General features: G+C 40.3%; 1 protein-coding gene across 5 annotated transcripts in view; it reads right to left on the bottom strand.

Annotated features, from left to right (window-relative positions):
• Positions 1-14,880, bottom strand: part of Ttn (titin) — a 279,501-nt gene that overhangs the window by 18,017 nt on the left and 246,604 nt on the right. For all 5 annotated transcript variants that reach the window (XM_090342543.1, XM_090342544.1, XM_090342545.1 and 2 more), the window contains 19 exons: positions 13,950-14,246; positions 13,261-13,848; positions 12,864-13,166; positions 12,453-12,749; positions 10,945-11,232; positions 10,537-10,836; positions 9,779-10,081; positions 9,384-9,689; positions 7,527-9,293; positions 6,921-7,214; positions 6,019-6,306; positions 5,605-5,904; positions 3,437-5,503; positions 3,041-3,343; positions 2,640-2,945; positions 2,248-2,538; positions 1,856-2,152; positions 1,434-1,739; positions 22-327 (listed from right to left, as the gene is read on the bottom strand). In XM_090342543.1, coding sequence (XP_090198669.1) covers positions 22-327; positions 1,434-1,739; positions 1,856-2,152; positions 2,248-2,538; positions 2,640-2,945; positions 3,041-3,343; positions 3,437-5,503; positions 5,605-5,904; positions 6,019-6,306; positions 6,921-7,214; positions 7,527-9,293; positions 9,384-9,689; positions 9,779-10,081; positions 10,537-10,836; positions 10,945-11,232; positions 12,453-12,749; positions 12,864-13,166; positions 13,261-13,848; positions 13,950-14,246 — 9,207 coding nt within the window. The remainder of the gene's footprint in view (positions 1-21; positions 328-1,433; positions 1,740-1,855; positions 2,153-2,247; positions 2,539-2,639; positions 2,946-3,040; positions 3,344-3,436; positions 5,504-5,604; positions 5,905-6,018; positions 6,307-6,920; positions 7,215-7,526; positions 9,294-9,383; positions 9,690-9,778; positions 10,082-10,536; positions 10,837-10,944; positions 11,233-12,452; positions 12,750-12,863; positions 13,167-13,260; positions 13,849-13,949; positions 14,247-14,880) is intronic.

The following is a 14,880-nucleotide window of genomic DNA, read 5'->3' as shown; positions in this document are numbered from 1 at the left end:
AAAAGTTTGTATTATAAATACCTAGTCTTTCCACAGGCTCAATTTCAGCAATTGTCTCGCTGTACTCGCTCATACCCTTCACATTCACAGCAGCGACTCTGAAGGAGTATTTTTGGCTCATTTTCAGGTCTGGCACAGTAAATTCAGTATTTCTTATGGTGGCATTGGTATGCACTCGGAGCCACTCATCAGTGTCCTTCTCTTGCATCTCAAGAACATATCCTATGATGTCAGCACCCCCATCGTACATGGGCTTGGTCCACGCTAAACTAATGCTGCGCTTGGTGGTATCCACGACCCTGGGGGCTGAAGGTGGTCCAGGGGTGTCTGTAAAATTTAAAAAGTGTGATGTGTTATACTTTAAGAATTGAACCTTTTGTTTGGAAGATTTACAACGCTATCATGCACATTCATCAAGACCATCTTTGTAATTTAATTCTTATATTCTAGGGCAAGATGTGGTGCTATATTACTCTTAATTTACATTGGAAGGTAGATGTTTCTTTCCTACTACCTTGTTAGTTATGGTATGTTGTTTCATGTTAACTAAGCTCATTGCATCACTTATTAGCAAAGACATTCTTTTATTATTTAGTTTTTAGATGCTCATTTTTCCCTGGGTTAATATCACTTGATGTCTATGGATTTTTAATGAATACAGAAATCAAATTCCTCACCCTCATTGTCTTACTCTCAATATCTTGTTTACTTTTAATTCTTGGGCTCTTGAAAAAGATTGTTTACTTGGGTTTGAAGCTCATATGACAATTTTTTCTTTAGTGATTTATTAGAATAGTATGTATTTTATGCTCCAGCTAAACTTCTCAAAAAGAACTCTGCCTTTTTTCTTATATTAATTATTATCAGCATGATATATTTTTCTCATTCCTTAAGAAAACTTATAAAATATATCTTTCATATTGGTAGTAGAATAATTTATTGTTTTTTTCCTTCAATAGAAAAGCACTACAACAACACTTTAGCAATGGTAAACTACCTCTAACTTAGTCTTTATTAAGATTACACTTATAAGTAAAGGAAGTAAATTCTCTTTCTACACATCTGCCTTTCATAAATCTTTTAAGCATGGTGGAAAAGTATCTTTTTTTCCCCCCAGTGCTGGGGATTGGAGTCAGAGCCTGGTGATTTTTAGGTAAGTGCTCTACCACTTAAACCAGTGGTTGTGTAAAAGACTCAGCCTTTGGCTTTTAGGTTATTTTTTAGATAGGGCTTCACATATTTTTGTGGGCTAGTCTTAGACTATCATCTTGAGTAGTTTGGATTAGAAATATGTGCCACCATGCCTAATTTTGGAATCAAGAGCCTACTACCTCTGCCTCTCTATTAGCTGGGATTAATGTATGAGACATTATACCTGACTTTGTCATATAGTTTTGATGGGCATTAGTTAATGTTTGATTCTTATAACTCACATGATGGCTCTCTGCATGAGATGAAGTTGGAAGCCTCACTGGGTTCACTGTTACCAGCAGCATTCACTGCAGTCACTCGGAACTGGTAATCACAACCTTCCATTAGGTTGGCCACCTTAAGCCTGGTATCATACACCACATAGTCTCTGTTGACACGTGTCCAGCGTAGACTCTTCTTCTCACGTTTGTCTACTAGGTAGTTGCTGATCTCATTGCCACCATCAGAGTCAGGTTTTGTCCACTGAATAATGATATGCTCTTTGCCAGCTCCAACCTCTTCAGGTATGCCAGGTTGTGATGGAATAGCTATATTTATAAAAATAAGGATGACAGCATTGTATTAAAGTGACAACATGATCCGCTTTCTCCCTTGGTCCCGTTACATTCAGTCATCCTGTTGCTTTGAAAATGATTATACTCACTGAATGAATTTCTGGCTATAACTGGTTCTGATTCAACAGGCACACCAGGGCCATATTTGTTCACTGCTCTCACTCGGAATGTGTATTCATTGTTCTTGATGAGTCGAGTGACTACATAGGATAGCGTTGGGCATTCGCCTTCAACGATCACCCAGTTCAGCCTGCTAGTCTCTCGTCTTTCTACAATGTAGTGACTTATTTCTGCTCCTCCATCTTCCTGAGGAAGGCTCCATGCTAAAGTGCACTTCTCCTCTGTCACTCTGCTGATAGTGAGTTTTCCACATGGGCCAGGGGAATCTGCAAGCCATAGAAGGACAAGATGTAATGAAGAGTGTTCTTTCTGTGCACACATGAAAATGCCAGAAAAAGGCAAGACCATCTGATATGCTTACCCAGCACTTTGACCACAACAGACACAGCCTTGGTCCCACTGGCATTCTTCACTGTTAATGTGTATTTCCCACTGTCACTTCTGTCACAGAACTTAATCACAGCAGTGGCTCGTTTGCCCGTGTATTGCAGAGACACTTTTTCACAGAGGTCTAGTTCTTTGTCTCCTTTGGTCCAGATAATTTTGGGTTCGGGTTTGCCACCAACGGCAGCATCAAGAACAAGATCTGAACCTGCTCTGATGGTCACCAGATCACCTTGTAATCTGGCATCCAGTTCAGCTTTAGGAGGAGCTGTAACAGGCAAAGTGGATGCAAATGAATATCTGAGTTCATTTTTCACAAAAACTGATCATGTAAAAGGAGAACATGTATGTAAAAGGAGACTTTCTTACCATATTCATCTCGGCAAGTAACGGGACCTGTGGATTCAGACCCTTTGCTGATAACTCCTGCTGCATTCTTGGCCAACACACGGAATTCATAAGTGTCTCCTTCACTGAGAGCAGTCACAGTGAAGAAATTGTCAGATACAATGGTATAGTTGCACTTCAACCAGCGGCCATCACCAACTTCACTGACTGGCTTGCGTTCTATGATGTAGCCCACCACCTTGCTGCCTCCATCATATACTGGAGCAGACCAAATCAAGGACACGGTTGATCTAGTGACATCCGTCACTTCTGGTCTACCTGGTGGATCTAGAAGCCATGGAAAACAAGATTAAAAACACTGTGCTGAGTTCTAGTACAAATAATAGTAATAAACACAATTACCCTTAAAATTTAATACACACCGACTGGGTTTTGAGCCATCACAGGTCTAGAAGCTTCACTGGCCTTGCTAACGCCAGCAGCATTAAGTGCATAGGTTCTGAACTGATATTCCAATCCTTCGACTAAGCCAGTCACTTTGTAGTTGCACTCCAAGCATGGTACTTTGTTTTCTTTCACCCAAAGAATGGTGTTCCGTTCTTTCTTTTCAACCCAGTAGCCAATGATTTTACTGCCACCATCATGGTAGGGTTCTTCCCAACGAATAGACATGGCGTTGGCGGACACATAGTAGACGTCAGGCCTGGTAGGAGCACTTGGTGGGACTATGAGTAAACAAAGACATCAAATATAAGTACAGTCTGATAAAATTTAGGAGCAATAAGAATGGAGAATGCAATGAGTTTTAGTTTTCTTACCAAATGGATGTTCAGCAACTACTGGTATTGATTCTAGTGGTTTACTGACACCAAATCTGTTCTCTGAGCTGACACGGAAAGAATATTCCTTGTATTTTGTGAGGTGAGTGATTTTAATCTGAGTGCGCTTGACACTAGAATTGACAAGCTGCCAAGCTGTTGTGCCCGACTCACGCTTTTCAACGATGTAGTTAGTGATGTCAGTGCCTCCATCATCTTTAGGTTGAGCCCATGACAGGACACATGATTCAGCTGACACAGATGAGACCTCGATAGGGCCAGTAACTGGACCTGGTCTTCCAATGACTACAACTGTGATGGTGAATGTTTTGACCCCAGCTGTATTCTCCAGGGTCAAGAAGTATCTGCCAGAGTCACCTCTCATGCTGTCTTTTACAGACAGGGTGGTTCTATCTTTTGTTGTTGTGATGCTTATTCTATCTGTGTCTTTTAGTCGCATCTCTTCAAGTTTCCATGTTACTTTGGGGGTGGGACGACCACTGATTGGCACATCGATGGTAAATGGACTTCCAGCTTTGCAGGTTATGAGTTGATTGGTAATTCCAGTGAGATCAGCAGTGGGCTCAATTTGAGGTTCCTTAATGATGACAGAGGAGAAAGCTTCCCTAGGTTCACTATAGCCAGCATCATTCTTGGCCTTCACACGGAACTCATATTCCGTGTTCTCTACAAGGCGCTCCACCGTGAATGTCAGCTGCTTGGTATGACCAGCTTCAACCCAGAAGTCAGATCCCTTTTGTTTCATTTCGAGCAGGTAGCCAGTGATCCGACTGCCTCCATCATGATCAGGTTTAAGCCAAGCTAAGACTGCAGATGATTTGCTAGTGTCAACGATATCAAGTCTTCTGGGTGGAGCAGGCTGTTCTGTGGCTACAATTGGTTCTGGCATTTCATAGGGTTCACCAATACCATATTCATTTTCTGCAGAAACACGGAAATAGTATGGAACTCCTTCTGTCAGATCATTGACCTTGAGGATCTGGCGAGTGCATTTTTCACTGACCACCTGCCAGCTACGGCGACTTGCTTCTCGCTTTTCCACCACATAGTGATGGATTCGGGCTCCTCCATCAAGGAGAGGAGCATCCCACATCAAGGTTGCAGATCCCCGGGTCACATCCTTGAAAGTAATGGGACCAGGTGGTCCTGGAGAGTCTAGCACCTTTACAGTGAATGTGATGGACTTAGTGCCACTGTTGTTTTCCACTGTTAGGGTATATTTCCCTGCATCATTTCTGTTGCAGTTCTCCACAGTAAGGGTACTGAAGGAATCTGTTGTATGGATATCAGCTCGAATGCTAAGGTTAGAGTCTGGCTTGCTCCATGCTGCTGTAGGTGTAGGTCTGCCTCGGTAGGCAATAAAGAGGCGAATACTAGCCCCAGCTCTAACAATGTGAGTCTGCTTGAAGCTGGCATCGATGTCTAATTCGGGAGCTGATAATCGGTCAACTGCTTTAATTATGCCAGTCACTTCACAGCTGTCTCCCTTTCCAGCACCATTGACAGCACTAACCCGGAACTTATATTCTTCACCTGCTTGCAGATCGGTAACTGTATATCTTGTTTTCACACATGCCTCTGTGTTCACCTTGTGCCAGTCTCCTAAGTCAGCTTTACACATTTCTATCATGTATCCAATTATTTCCAGGCCACCATCAAAGACTGGCCTGGACCATTCTAAGCTCACAGTTGTCTTTGATGTATCTGTCACTTTGACTACTGTGGGAGCACTTGGTGGGTTCACGGGCTCTCTACATTTAATTAGTCTTGAGATGCCACTTGCAGGTCCTACTCCTGCAGCATTTTCAGCCATGACATGGAATTCATACTCATTGCCTTCTACCAGACCAGTGACTTTGAATCTTGTCTCAGAGATTGGTCGTTTGCTGGTGACTTTTACCCATCTTGTGCTTTTCTTTTCTCGCCTCTCAAGGATGTAGTGTTGAATCTCATTGCCACCATCTGATTCTGGTCTTGCCCAGGTCAAAGTAATGCTGTTGCCTGTTACATTGCTAGGCTCTGGGGTTCCAGGGGCATCAGGAACAGCTGTAAGGTGAGGAAAACAGATACAAACATCCGTTAGATATGTGTGCTTAGAATGTCAGTCTTACTTATGGCATAGCACCAGTGAGTAAAAATGGGCTTACTGTATTGTATCTGAGCTACCACAGGGTCAGATTCAAGTGGCCTGCCAACCCCAAACTTGTTAACTGCAGACACACGGAATTGGTATTCATTGCCACTGATTAACTTGATAGCAGTATAACTATGAGCTTCGCAGTTATCCTCAATGAGTGCCCAGGCAAGTCTGCTGGTTTCTCGTTTCTCAATGATGTAGTGGGTGACAGGTGCACATCCATCGTTGAGTGGTGCGTCCCACCACAGGGTCATCTTCTCACCAGTAACATTGGTGAACCTTATTGGCCCAACCACTTTTCCTGGTGTATCTGTAAGCAAAAGTTTCCAGAGTTAGTTCATTTTCCTGTTCCTTAAAGGTATAATTCACTTGTTTCTACCCAAGTCCCATACATTTTAACATTGAGGAATTAATTTAAAAGTACCTTGTACTTTCACAGTAATCTCTGCTTTTGTGGAGCCAGATACATTTTTGGCTTCTACTGTATATACCCCACGGTGATCCCGAGTAGCATCTCTAACAAAGAGACTGGTGGATCCGAGGACATCAGTTATTTCCATATTCATCTTCTTTTCAATTTCTATTCCATCTCTGAACCAAGTTACTCGAGGTACTGGTCTTCCTTGTACAATAGCTTTAATTCTAAGGCTCTCTCCAGACTTAATAGTAAGGCCATCGAAGTACTCAGGGCCAAACTCTACTGTTGGTGGAACTATAAAAGAAAAAACATAATATGTTTTATTTTGGCTTAGTAAAGGCACACATGAACATGTTTATTCATTAGTACTGTATTGCAAATCCTAAGAAGGAATGACTAGTAAAAGCAACTTTGAAAGTCTGGTTGAAAATTGAGAGCTTAGTTAGACTATGGGAGTATATATACCAGAGATGATTGTGTAATTTGATATACATTGTATCTTAGACAGCTATTATTGGTGGATTTCTAATTACAAAGCTAAGACCACTGCTTTTACTTATGTGTATTTTATATGAGGTTGAGCAAAATAACAGACATGGTAAAAAATAACTGAAGTCAGTTACATTTGTTCTTCTTTTCATCTAAGTGGTAAAAAAAAAGACCTATTTCATTCACATAGCAACCTGGGGTCGTTTGTATGAAATGACATTTCTGTTCCTCTTTTGCAGTCCAGGAGGCACTAATAGTTACTTATTTTGTTATTTTTGTGGTAGAATATAATATTTTAATTAAACTTTCATCAAACTATTGGGTTAAGAACCAAAGCTATAAGCAAGAAAACCTCCTTAAAAATTTTGCTTGCTTTAAAATGTCAATGCCTTTTCAATATTGGTTGGGGTAACACTTACTGTTTTCATCTCTTGTCATAATGATGCCGGAAGACTGTGAGGGTGGACTTATGGTTCCAACAGCATTTCTTGCAATTATTCTGAACTCATATCGATCCCCAGGACTAAGTCCTGATACTGTGTACTGACATTCACTGACATCAGTAAAGTTGCATCTAACCCAGCGATCATCCCCTTGCCGTTTTTCAATGCTGTAGGCCACAATCTTACTGCCTCCATCGCGCAATGGAGGGTTCCATTTTAGTGTGATAGTCTCCCGGGTGACATCTATATAGTCAGGAGTGCCAGGTGGGTCTGAAAAATCATAAGGAAGTTAAGTGCAGCATCAGTACTGTAATCACCTCTCAATCATCAGGGGAAGAAAAGTTAATGAGTAAAATTTCAGAATACAGTTATTAGTTTCAAGTTTTCATTCTAGTCTTCCAGAGAACTTTAAATTATTTTTATTGCATTGACTTGAAAATCATTTATCTTGTTTCATATGACCAATTTACTAGTGATACGAAGATAGATAAGAATGTGATATATGGAAGAAAACAGTGTTTGGTTTATTACTAACATAGTAGGTTGATTAACTGAACAATCAAATAAATACTAGTTACTTACCTACTGGGGAAACTGCTAAGGTATATTTGCTTGGGTCGCTAGGTGAGCTTAGGCCAGCAGAATTCTCAGCGTATACACGGAATTGGTAATCCAGCCCTTCAATTAGCCCAGTAGCTCTATATTCTCTTCCAGATATTGGTGATGTGTTAACTCTTTGCCAGAGGATGCTATTTCTTTCTTTCTTCTCAACGTGGAATCCAGTAACTTCTGAACCACCATCATACACTGGAGCATCCCAAGTCAGTGACATGCCATCAGAAGTCACATTGTATATAACTGGCTTACCAGGGGGGCCAGGAATCCTGAACTGGTGTTTTGCAACAATAATGGTTGAGGCAAGTGGTTCACTGACTCCATATCTGTTTTCTGCCCTGACTCTAAACTGGTATTCAGCATCTTTGACCAGATTAGGAACTTTGAAAGTTGTCCTAGCAACACTTGAACATATCATCTTCCAATTAGTTTGTGAAGCTTCCCGCTTCTCTATGCTGTAACAAGTAATCTCTCCTCCTCCATCATCTTCAGGTGTGTCCCATGACATGATGACACTGTCAGCCTTGATTTCATCAAATCGAATGGGTCCTTTGGGCTTTGATGGTGGGCCAAGAGTGATAATTGTAATTGGGAATGAATTTCTACACACTGCATTGTCAAGAATAACAGTGTATTTTCCTCCATGTTCCTTCTTGACATTCTTGATACTCAAGGTAATTTTGTTTTCAGTTTTGCTGAAACGAACATATTCACTTTCTTTCAGTGGTAAACCATCTTTTAGCCAACTGATAGATGGTTTGGGTTTTCCTTTATAAGGTAATTCAAGGTGTACATTATGTCCAATTCTCACAGAGATTTGTGCTCCAGGGATTTCTGATAGGTCGACTTCAGGTGAAATGACAAGTTCTTTTACTGTAAGTGGCCCGATAGTGACACCATCACTCAGCCCCTTCTCATTTCTAGCACACACTCTGAATTCCAGGACAGACTGTTCTTTAAGTTGGCCAATCTCAATTTCACAGGTTTTGCTGATACCCGCATGTGACCATGTTTGTTCACCTTTACCTTTCCTTTCTACCACATAGTCTGTGATGACACTTCCACCATCAAAGTCAGGTTTGGTCCAGCTCAGGATAACAGAGGTCTTTGTTGAGTCTTTCATTGAGAGATCACGTATGGGAGCAGGTACTTCAGCAGCCTTCACTGGCTCTATAGTTTCACAGGGCTCCCCAATTCCAATTTCATTTTCTGCAAGAACTCTGAAGAAGAATGGTGTTTTCTCTGACAAATCCGTGACCTTAAAAGTTGTACCTGAACATTTGTGTGACACTGAAGACCATGTTCTCTTAGTAGCGTCCCTCTTTTCGATGACGTAATTGATTATGGGAGAGCCTCCATCAATGAGAGGAGGATCCCAGAGCAATGTGACTGTGCCCCGGGACACATGTTTCATCTGCAGTTTCTGGCAAGCTGCGGGTGTATCAAGTACTTTAACAGTCACCGTTGAAGACTTTGGTTGACCAACTCCATTTTCTATTGTCAGGACATATTTTCCTGTGTCATTGCGAGTAACTTGAGGAATCATGAGTAATGAAGATGAGTCAGTGTTTTGAATACTATATCTGGCATCACTGCCTAGGTTCTTCTCATCTTTTCTCCAGGTGACAGTAGGTGGAGGTCTGCCTTTAAAGGGAATCAACACTTGTACATCTTCACCAGCTTTAGCTATAACAGAGGTCCTGAGAGCCACGTCTAGGTCAATCTCTGGTTCCTCTGTAGATACAAAATGGACATATTTAGCAAGCAAGAAAAATCAGTATTGAAAGTAATCTAATACAACCTCATCTTATCAGTTGTACATACCAAGTATGTCCTTAGCTTGTACAGGCTCAGTCATTTTTATGGGCTCTCCTTGTCCAGCACAGTTTACTGCAGACACCTGGAAGTAGTAATTGACTCCTGGCTTCAAATTAGATACCACATATTCTGTGGTTCTGACCTCTCCTCTGGTAGAGACAATAGTCCATTCTTCCTCCTCTCCTTGCCTCATCTCAACAATATATCCAGTAACAGCACTGCCCCCATCATACACAGGTTTACTCCAGCCAAGAGTTATGGATGACTTAGTTGTATCTGCAATTCTGATCTTGGCAGGAGGGCCCGGAGGATCTGGAATGACCATTCAAAAGACGGTTATTACGCAACACAGTCACCTACAACATGGCCATATGGAAGATGTTGCATTTGTGAATCCTTACCAATAGGATCTGCAGCTTTGTAGAAATCAGATGGTTCAGAAAATGGTCCCATTCCAGCAGCATTGACAGCACAAACTCGGTATTGATAGTCGCTGTTCTCTGCGAGCCCTGTCACCTTCTGTCTGGTGTCACGGATAGTCTCCTTTTGTACTTTAAACCAGCCTAGACTCTTCTTATCTCGTTTTTCCAGGAAATAGCCACTTATTTCACTACCACCATCAGCAACAGGTCTGTTCCAAACAACAGTCATTGAATTCTTGGTAATCTTTGTCACCTCTGGTATGCTTGGTGGCCCAGGTGTAACTATTTAGAATAAAAAAGAACAGTGAGTTTAAAATATCATTAATGTACATTTTGATCTTTGAATCCTATCTAAACTATTAACTTCATTCATTTTCTTTCTTACCCCATGAGGAGAATGGTAAGGAGATAAGATGTGGTATAAAATACAACTATTTTGACAGAACATTCACAGACTAGTAGACTAGCTGATTACTACAGCTGTATTTTAGTTTTCTTTTTTTCTTTTCTTTTTTTTTGCCAGTCCTGGTCTTGAGCTCAGGGCCTGAGCACTGTCCTTGGACTTTCTCAAGGCTAGAGCTCTACCACTTGAGCCTCAGCATCACTTCCAGCTTTTTTTCTATGTATGTGGTACCAAGGAATCGAACCCGAGTCTTCGCTCATGCTAGGCAAGCACTTTAACCACTAGGCCAAACTCCCGGCCCTGTATTTTAGTTTTCTAATGAATTGTATCTCACCAAATGCATTCTTGGCTATAACTGGATCAGATTCCAGTGGCTCTCCAATTCCATATTTGTTCACAGCTCGGACCCGGAAGATGTACTCATTTCCTTTGATAATCTTGGTGGTTGTAATAATGCACTCTTCCAGATTTTCAGACACCATTGACCACACAACACGGCTTGTCTCACGCTTTTCCACAATGTAGTGAGTGATTTTCGCACCACCATCATCAGCCGGAGGCCTCCAGAGAAGAGTTATCTTTTCAGCAGTGACAGTCTTAAATTCAATTGGTCCACCTGGAGGTCCTGGTTTGTCTGTCAAAGAATGAAACCATATTAATGTTTTTGCTTACTGATTTCAAGTTGCTAAGCTTTAGGTAACATTAGTCATTATCATGGTGTTAGTCTGTATTAACCACCTACCAAGGATCTGCACTCTGATGGTGGCTGAGGCGGAACCCATGGCATTCCTTAGTTTTAATTCATAACTTCCACTGTTAAGGCGGTTGGCATCTTTGATGAGTATAGATGCAAGGTCACTGGTATTTTCAACACATACCAGTGCATTGGTTTGTAATTCTTTATCATCTTTATACCACTCAATTGTGGGCTCAGGTTTGCCAGAAATGCCAGCCCTGAGTTTCACAGATGTACCTGCTCTGTATTTGACAACTTCTGTATATTCTAGAGGCAAGTCAATTACAGGTCCACCTGCAAGAGAAACAGATAAGAAATGCATATAGTATTATGAGGATGTAATAGGTATGAAAACCTCAGAATGAGGTTACGGACCCTTACTCAATTATGTGTGTGTATACTGTAGTTCTAAGCCTATTAACCTAGTATTTTAAACTTTACAATTTTATTAGTCACTGATGTCTCAGATGGGAAAGACTCTTAACAGATGTGCTCCAGCAACATAACAATTAATTTCTTAGAGACTCAAGTGTCTTCTAAATGTCCACTAATGTTAATTTTATTCTAGACATAAAATATAATGCAGTAGTGAGAACATTGTCAAAGAAGCAGCATGAGACATTTTCTTTCATTTTAGTTTCTTCTTCCTGTGACTCCCCTCTATTCCTTTTCTTGTCTCAGTTCACTAATATATAACAAGAGTGGACAATAAATGTCAGACTCTTGAAGTCTGAACTCTCTATTCTGTGCATTGCATATATAAATATTTACACACACAGATTTTATGTCAGGATTCTTAGAGCCATGAAGAAGCAGCCCTAAATATTTAAACTCAGTTTCCACAAATCTTGACTGATAAAGTAAGGTCCTGGAATTCTTAATGTGAGTATAGGACCAAGTACTTTGTACTTTTACCCCAACAGTTAATGGTTACTTTCCCTTTTGAAATTAGGGAACTTTTAGAAACAGTGTCACCAGGTACTTGACTGTCATGGCATTTAAATTTTCACACCATTATCAGTTGGATATGTCATTTATTTTCCAAGAATTGTCAAGTATAAGTAATTTTGGACTGACAGTGATGCAGAGAGAAGATTAAACATTATCACTTCATCTCCAATGAACTTCTTGATCTTGAGGAAGTGGCACAAGCACTCTAAGCCTCAGTTTTTCTGATGTAAAATGAAGTAATCCTAGGGCTGTTAGAACTAAGGAAAAGAATTCTGTTTCTTTCACTTATTTAAAGACAATATTGTGGGCAATGCAACCACAGAGATAATGATCGACTCTGATAACTAAGAACAAAAACATCAACACAAAGAATAAAAGATTAAAGATAGACTTAGATATCTTACAATCTAAATCTCTTAATTTTTAGTTAATAAATTCAAATAAGTGAGGGAATTTTCACAATTCCATCCAAAAACCTATTAAAACATATAGTAAGTTATTAAACTACAGGACAAATGAGTTCAGTAGCTACTGACTACTAGTTCAGAGCTATAACTACTTACCATAAGAATCGATGCAAGTAATGGGACCTACAACCTCAGATGGATTGCTGATGGAACCAACAGCATTTCTAGCAAAGACACGGAATTCATACTGAGAGTTCTGAGTTAAACCAGAGACAGTGAATTGAGTCTCGATAACATTGGTGAAGCTGGCCTTCGTCCATCTGCCATCTGGAAGGTCACGTCTTTCAACAATGTAGCCTGTGATCTTGCTTCCTCCATCAAAAGCTGGCTGTTGCCATGAAAGGTTGACAGAGTTCTTTGAAATATCAGTGATACGAACATTTCTTGGGGGTTCTGTGGTAATAAGAGAAAGCAGGTTAATGGCATTTATGTCATCTCATTTTTGCTTTGAAGGAATAATATATAAATTCTTAAATGGATCGAACTGTTCTCATGACAAATACATACCACAGGCATCAATGGCCAAGACTGGTTCAGAAGGATGGCTAGGTTTTCCAATACCCGCGGCATTTTCTGCATATACCCTGAATTCGTAAATAAGTCCAGCACTGATGGTTGTGACTTTGAAGTGAGTTGTTCGGATGAGCATTTTGTTGGCTTTTTGCCATAAAATACTGTTTCTGTCTTTCATTTCCAAGTGATAGCCTACAATGGCACTGCCTCCATTGGAAACAGGTTCATGCCACCCTACAGTGATGCTTTCTCGAGTAACATTAGATACCCACGGTGTAGATGGTGGTCCAGGTGTTGCTACAAAAGAGAGAAAGCCCATAGTCAATGCAAACATTTAACACCTTAACAAGCAAAGGAAAAGCCAGGATCTGTAAAAAGTTTCATAACTTACTGTATGGCAGTTTGACAACAACACAAGCTGAGTCTATGTGATCACTGATACCAAAGCGGTTTTCTGCCTTGATTCGGAATTGGTATTCTTCTCCTGTGGTCAGTTTCATGATTTTAATCATGGTTCTGGCAACGGTTGCAGACACTTCAGTCCACACTGCAGTACTTGTTTCTCTCTTGAGTACAATGTAATTGGTCACCTGACTTCCACCATCATACTTTGGTGGCTCCCATTTGAGGGTCACACTTTCTTCAGTTACATCACTGATAGCCACAGGACCAGTTGGGGGACCAGGCCTGTCCAACACAATGATGTTAATGAAAGCTTTGGTTGTTCCACTGGAGTTGGCAGCAGTGATCTCATATCTACCAGCATCCGCTGTGACACTTTCCTTAAGATTAATGGTCAAGTTTTCCGCAGTTACTTCAGTATTGAACCTCATAGTTGCCTTCAGAGGGACACCATCTCTGGATAAAGTCACTTTGGGTAATGGCTTTCCAGAAATTGGAATGTCAACTTTAAGGTTGGAACCAGCTCTAACATATACAGTATGGCTTGGGAAATTCTTCATATCAATTTCAGGTGATTCTAAAGCAAAATAAAAGTATAGTTAATAAAGGTAAGAAAGAGTTTCTAGTGCTTAAATTAATAAATGTAGACCAGTCCTTAGTTTTGAATTTTGAACTTACCCAGCTGTTCCTTTACAAGAACTGGAAGCAGGAGTTCTCGTGGGTCACTCAAGCCAGCTTGATTTTCAGCAAAGACTCGGAAATAGTATTCATGATTTTCCCTTAGACCAGAAACAGCATGGTGGGTTGTCTTTACCACTGCACACCTCACCCAGTTCTTTTGTCCTTTCTCTAGTGCTTCAACGACATAGTGGACAATTCTGCTTCCACCGTCATGTTCAGGCTTCAACCAGATCAGGGAAACACTGTCTTTGGATACACTTGTTACCCCAAGCTTTTCAGGTGGGCTTGGTTTTTCTAAGAAAAAGCATTGAACAAGAGGGAACAATTATAATTTTTCTCCATGTATATCCTACATGTATTGTCAAAACAAAACTTAAACTATATGACCAGTTTGGCTTTTGAGCTCTCCCAAGCTATGACATTACATGATTTAGAATTCAAATCTAAATTAAGTGTCAGAATGACCAGACTAAATGATAAAATGTATCTCTAATTCATCATTATTATAAAAAGGAGGAACAATTTTGTAATTATTCTGTTTTGTCAGAAACTTCACCATACATTTTTTAATATGTTATATACTGTGTATATGCCTATATATGCAATTAGATTCAATTACGTTTTAACCCAACATATTTTAGGTTGAGTTTCCAACTATGTAAATTTCTTAATTTTATTTTTTTGTGCCATCCTAGGGCTTGAATTCAGGACCTGGGCAAGCTCCTTGAACTTTTTTGCTAAAGACTAATGTTCTACTATGTGAACCACAGCTTCACTTCTGGATTTTTTGGTGGTTATTTGGAAACTCTTATGCACTTTCTTCCTAGGCTTGCTTTGAAACTTGATCCTCAGATCTTATTCTCTTGAGTAGCTAAGATTATAGGCATGAGCCACCTGTGCCCAGCTAAAGTTCTTATATTTTAATAAA

The sequence above is a fragment of the Megascapheus bottae genome, chromosome 12 (genome assembly GCF_031878675.1).
Source record: "Megascapheus bottae isolate mThoBot1 chromosome 12, mThoBot2.hap1, whole genome shotgun sequence".
NCBI classification, from domain to species: domain Eukaryota; kingdom Metazoa; phylum Chordata; class Mammalia; order Rodentia; family Geomyidae; genus Megascapheus; species Megascapheus bottae.
The sequence above is the reverse complement of the archived record's forward strand: the minus strand, read 5'-3'. Positions and strand labels throughout refer to the sequence as shown.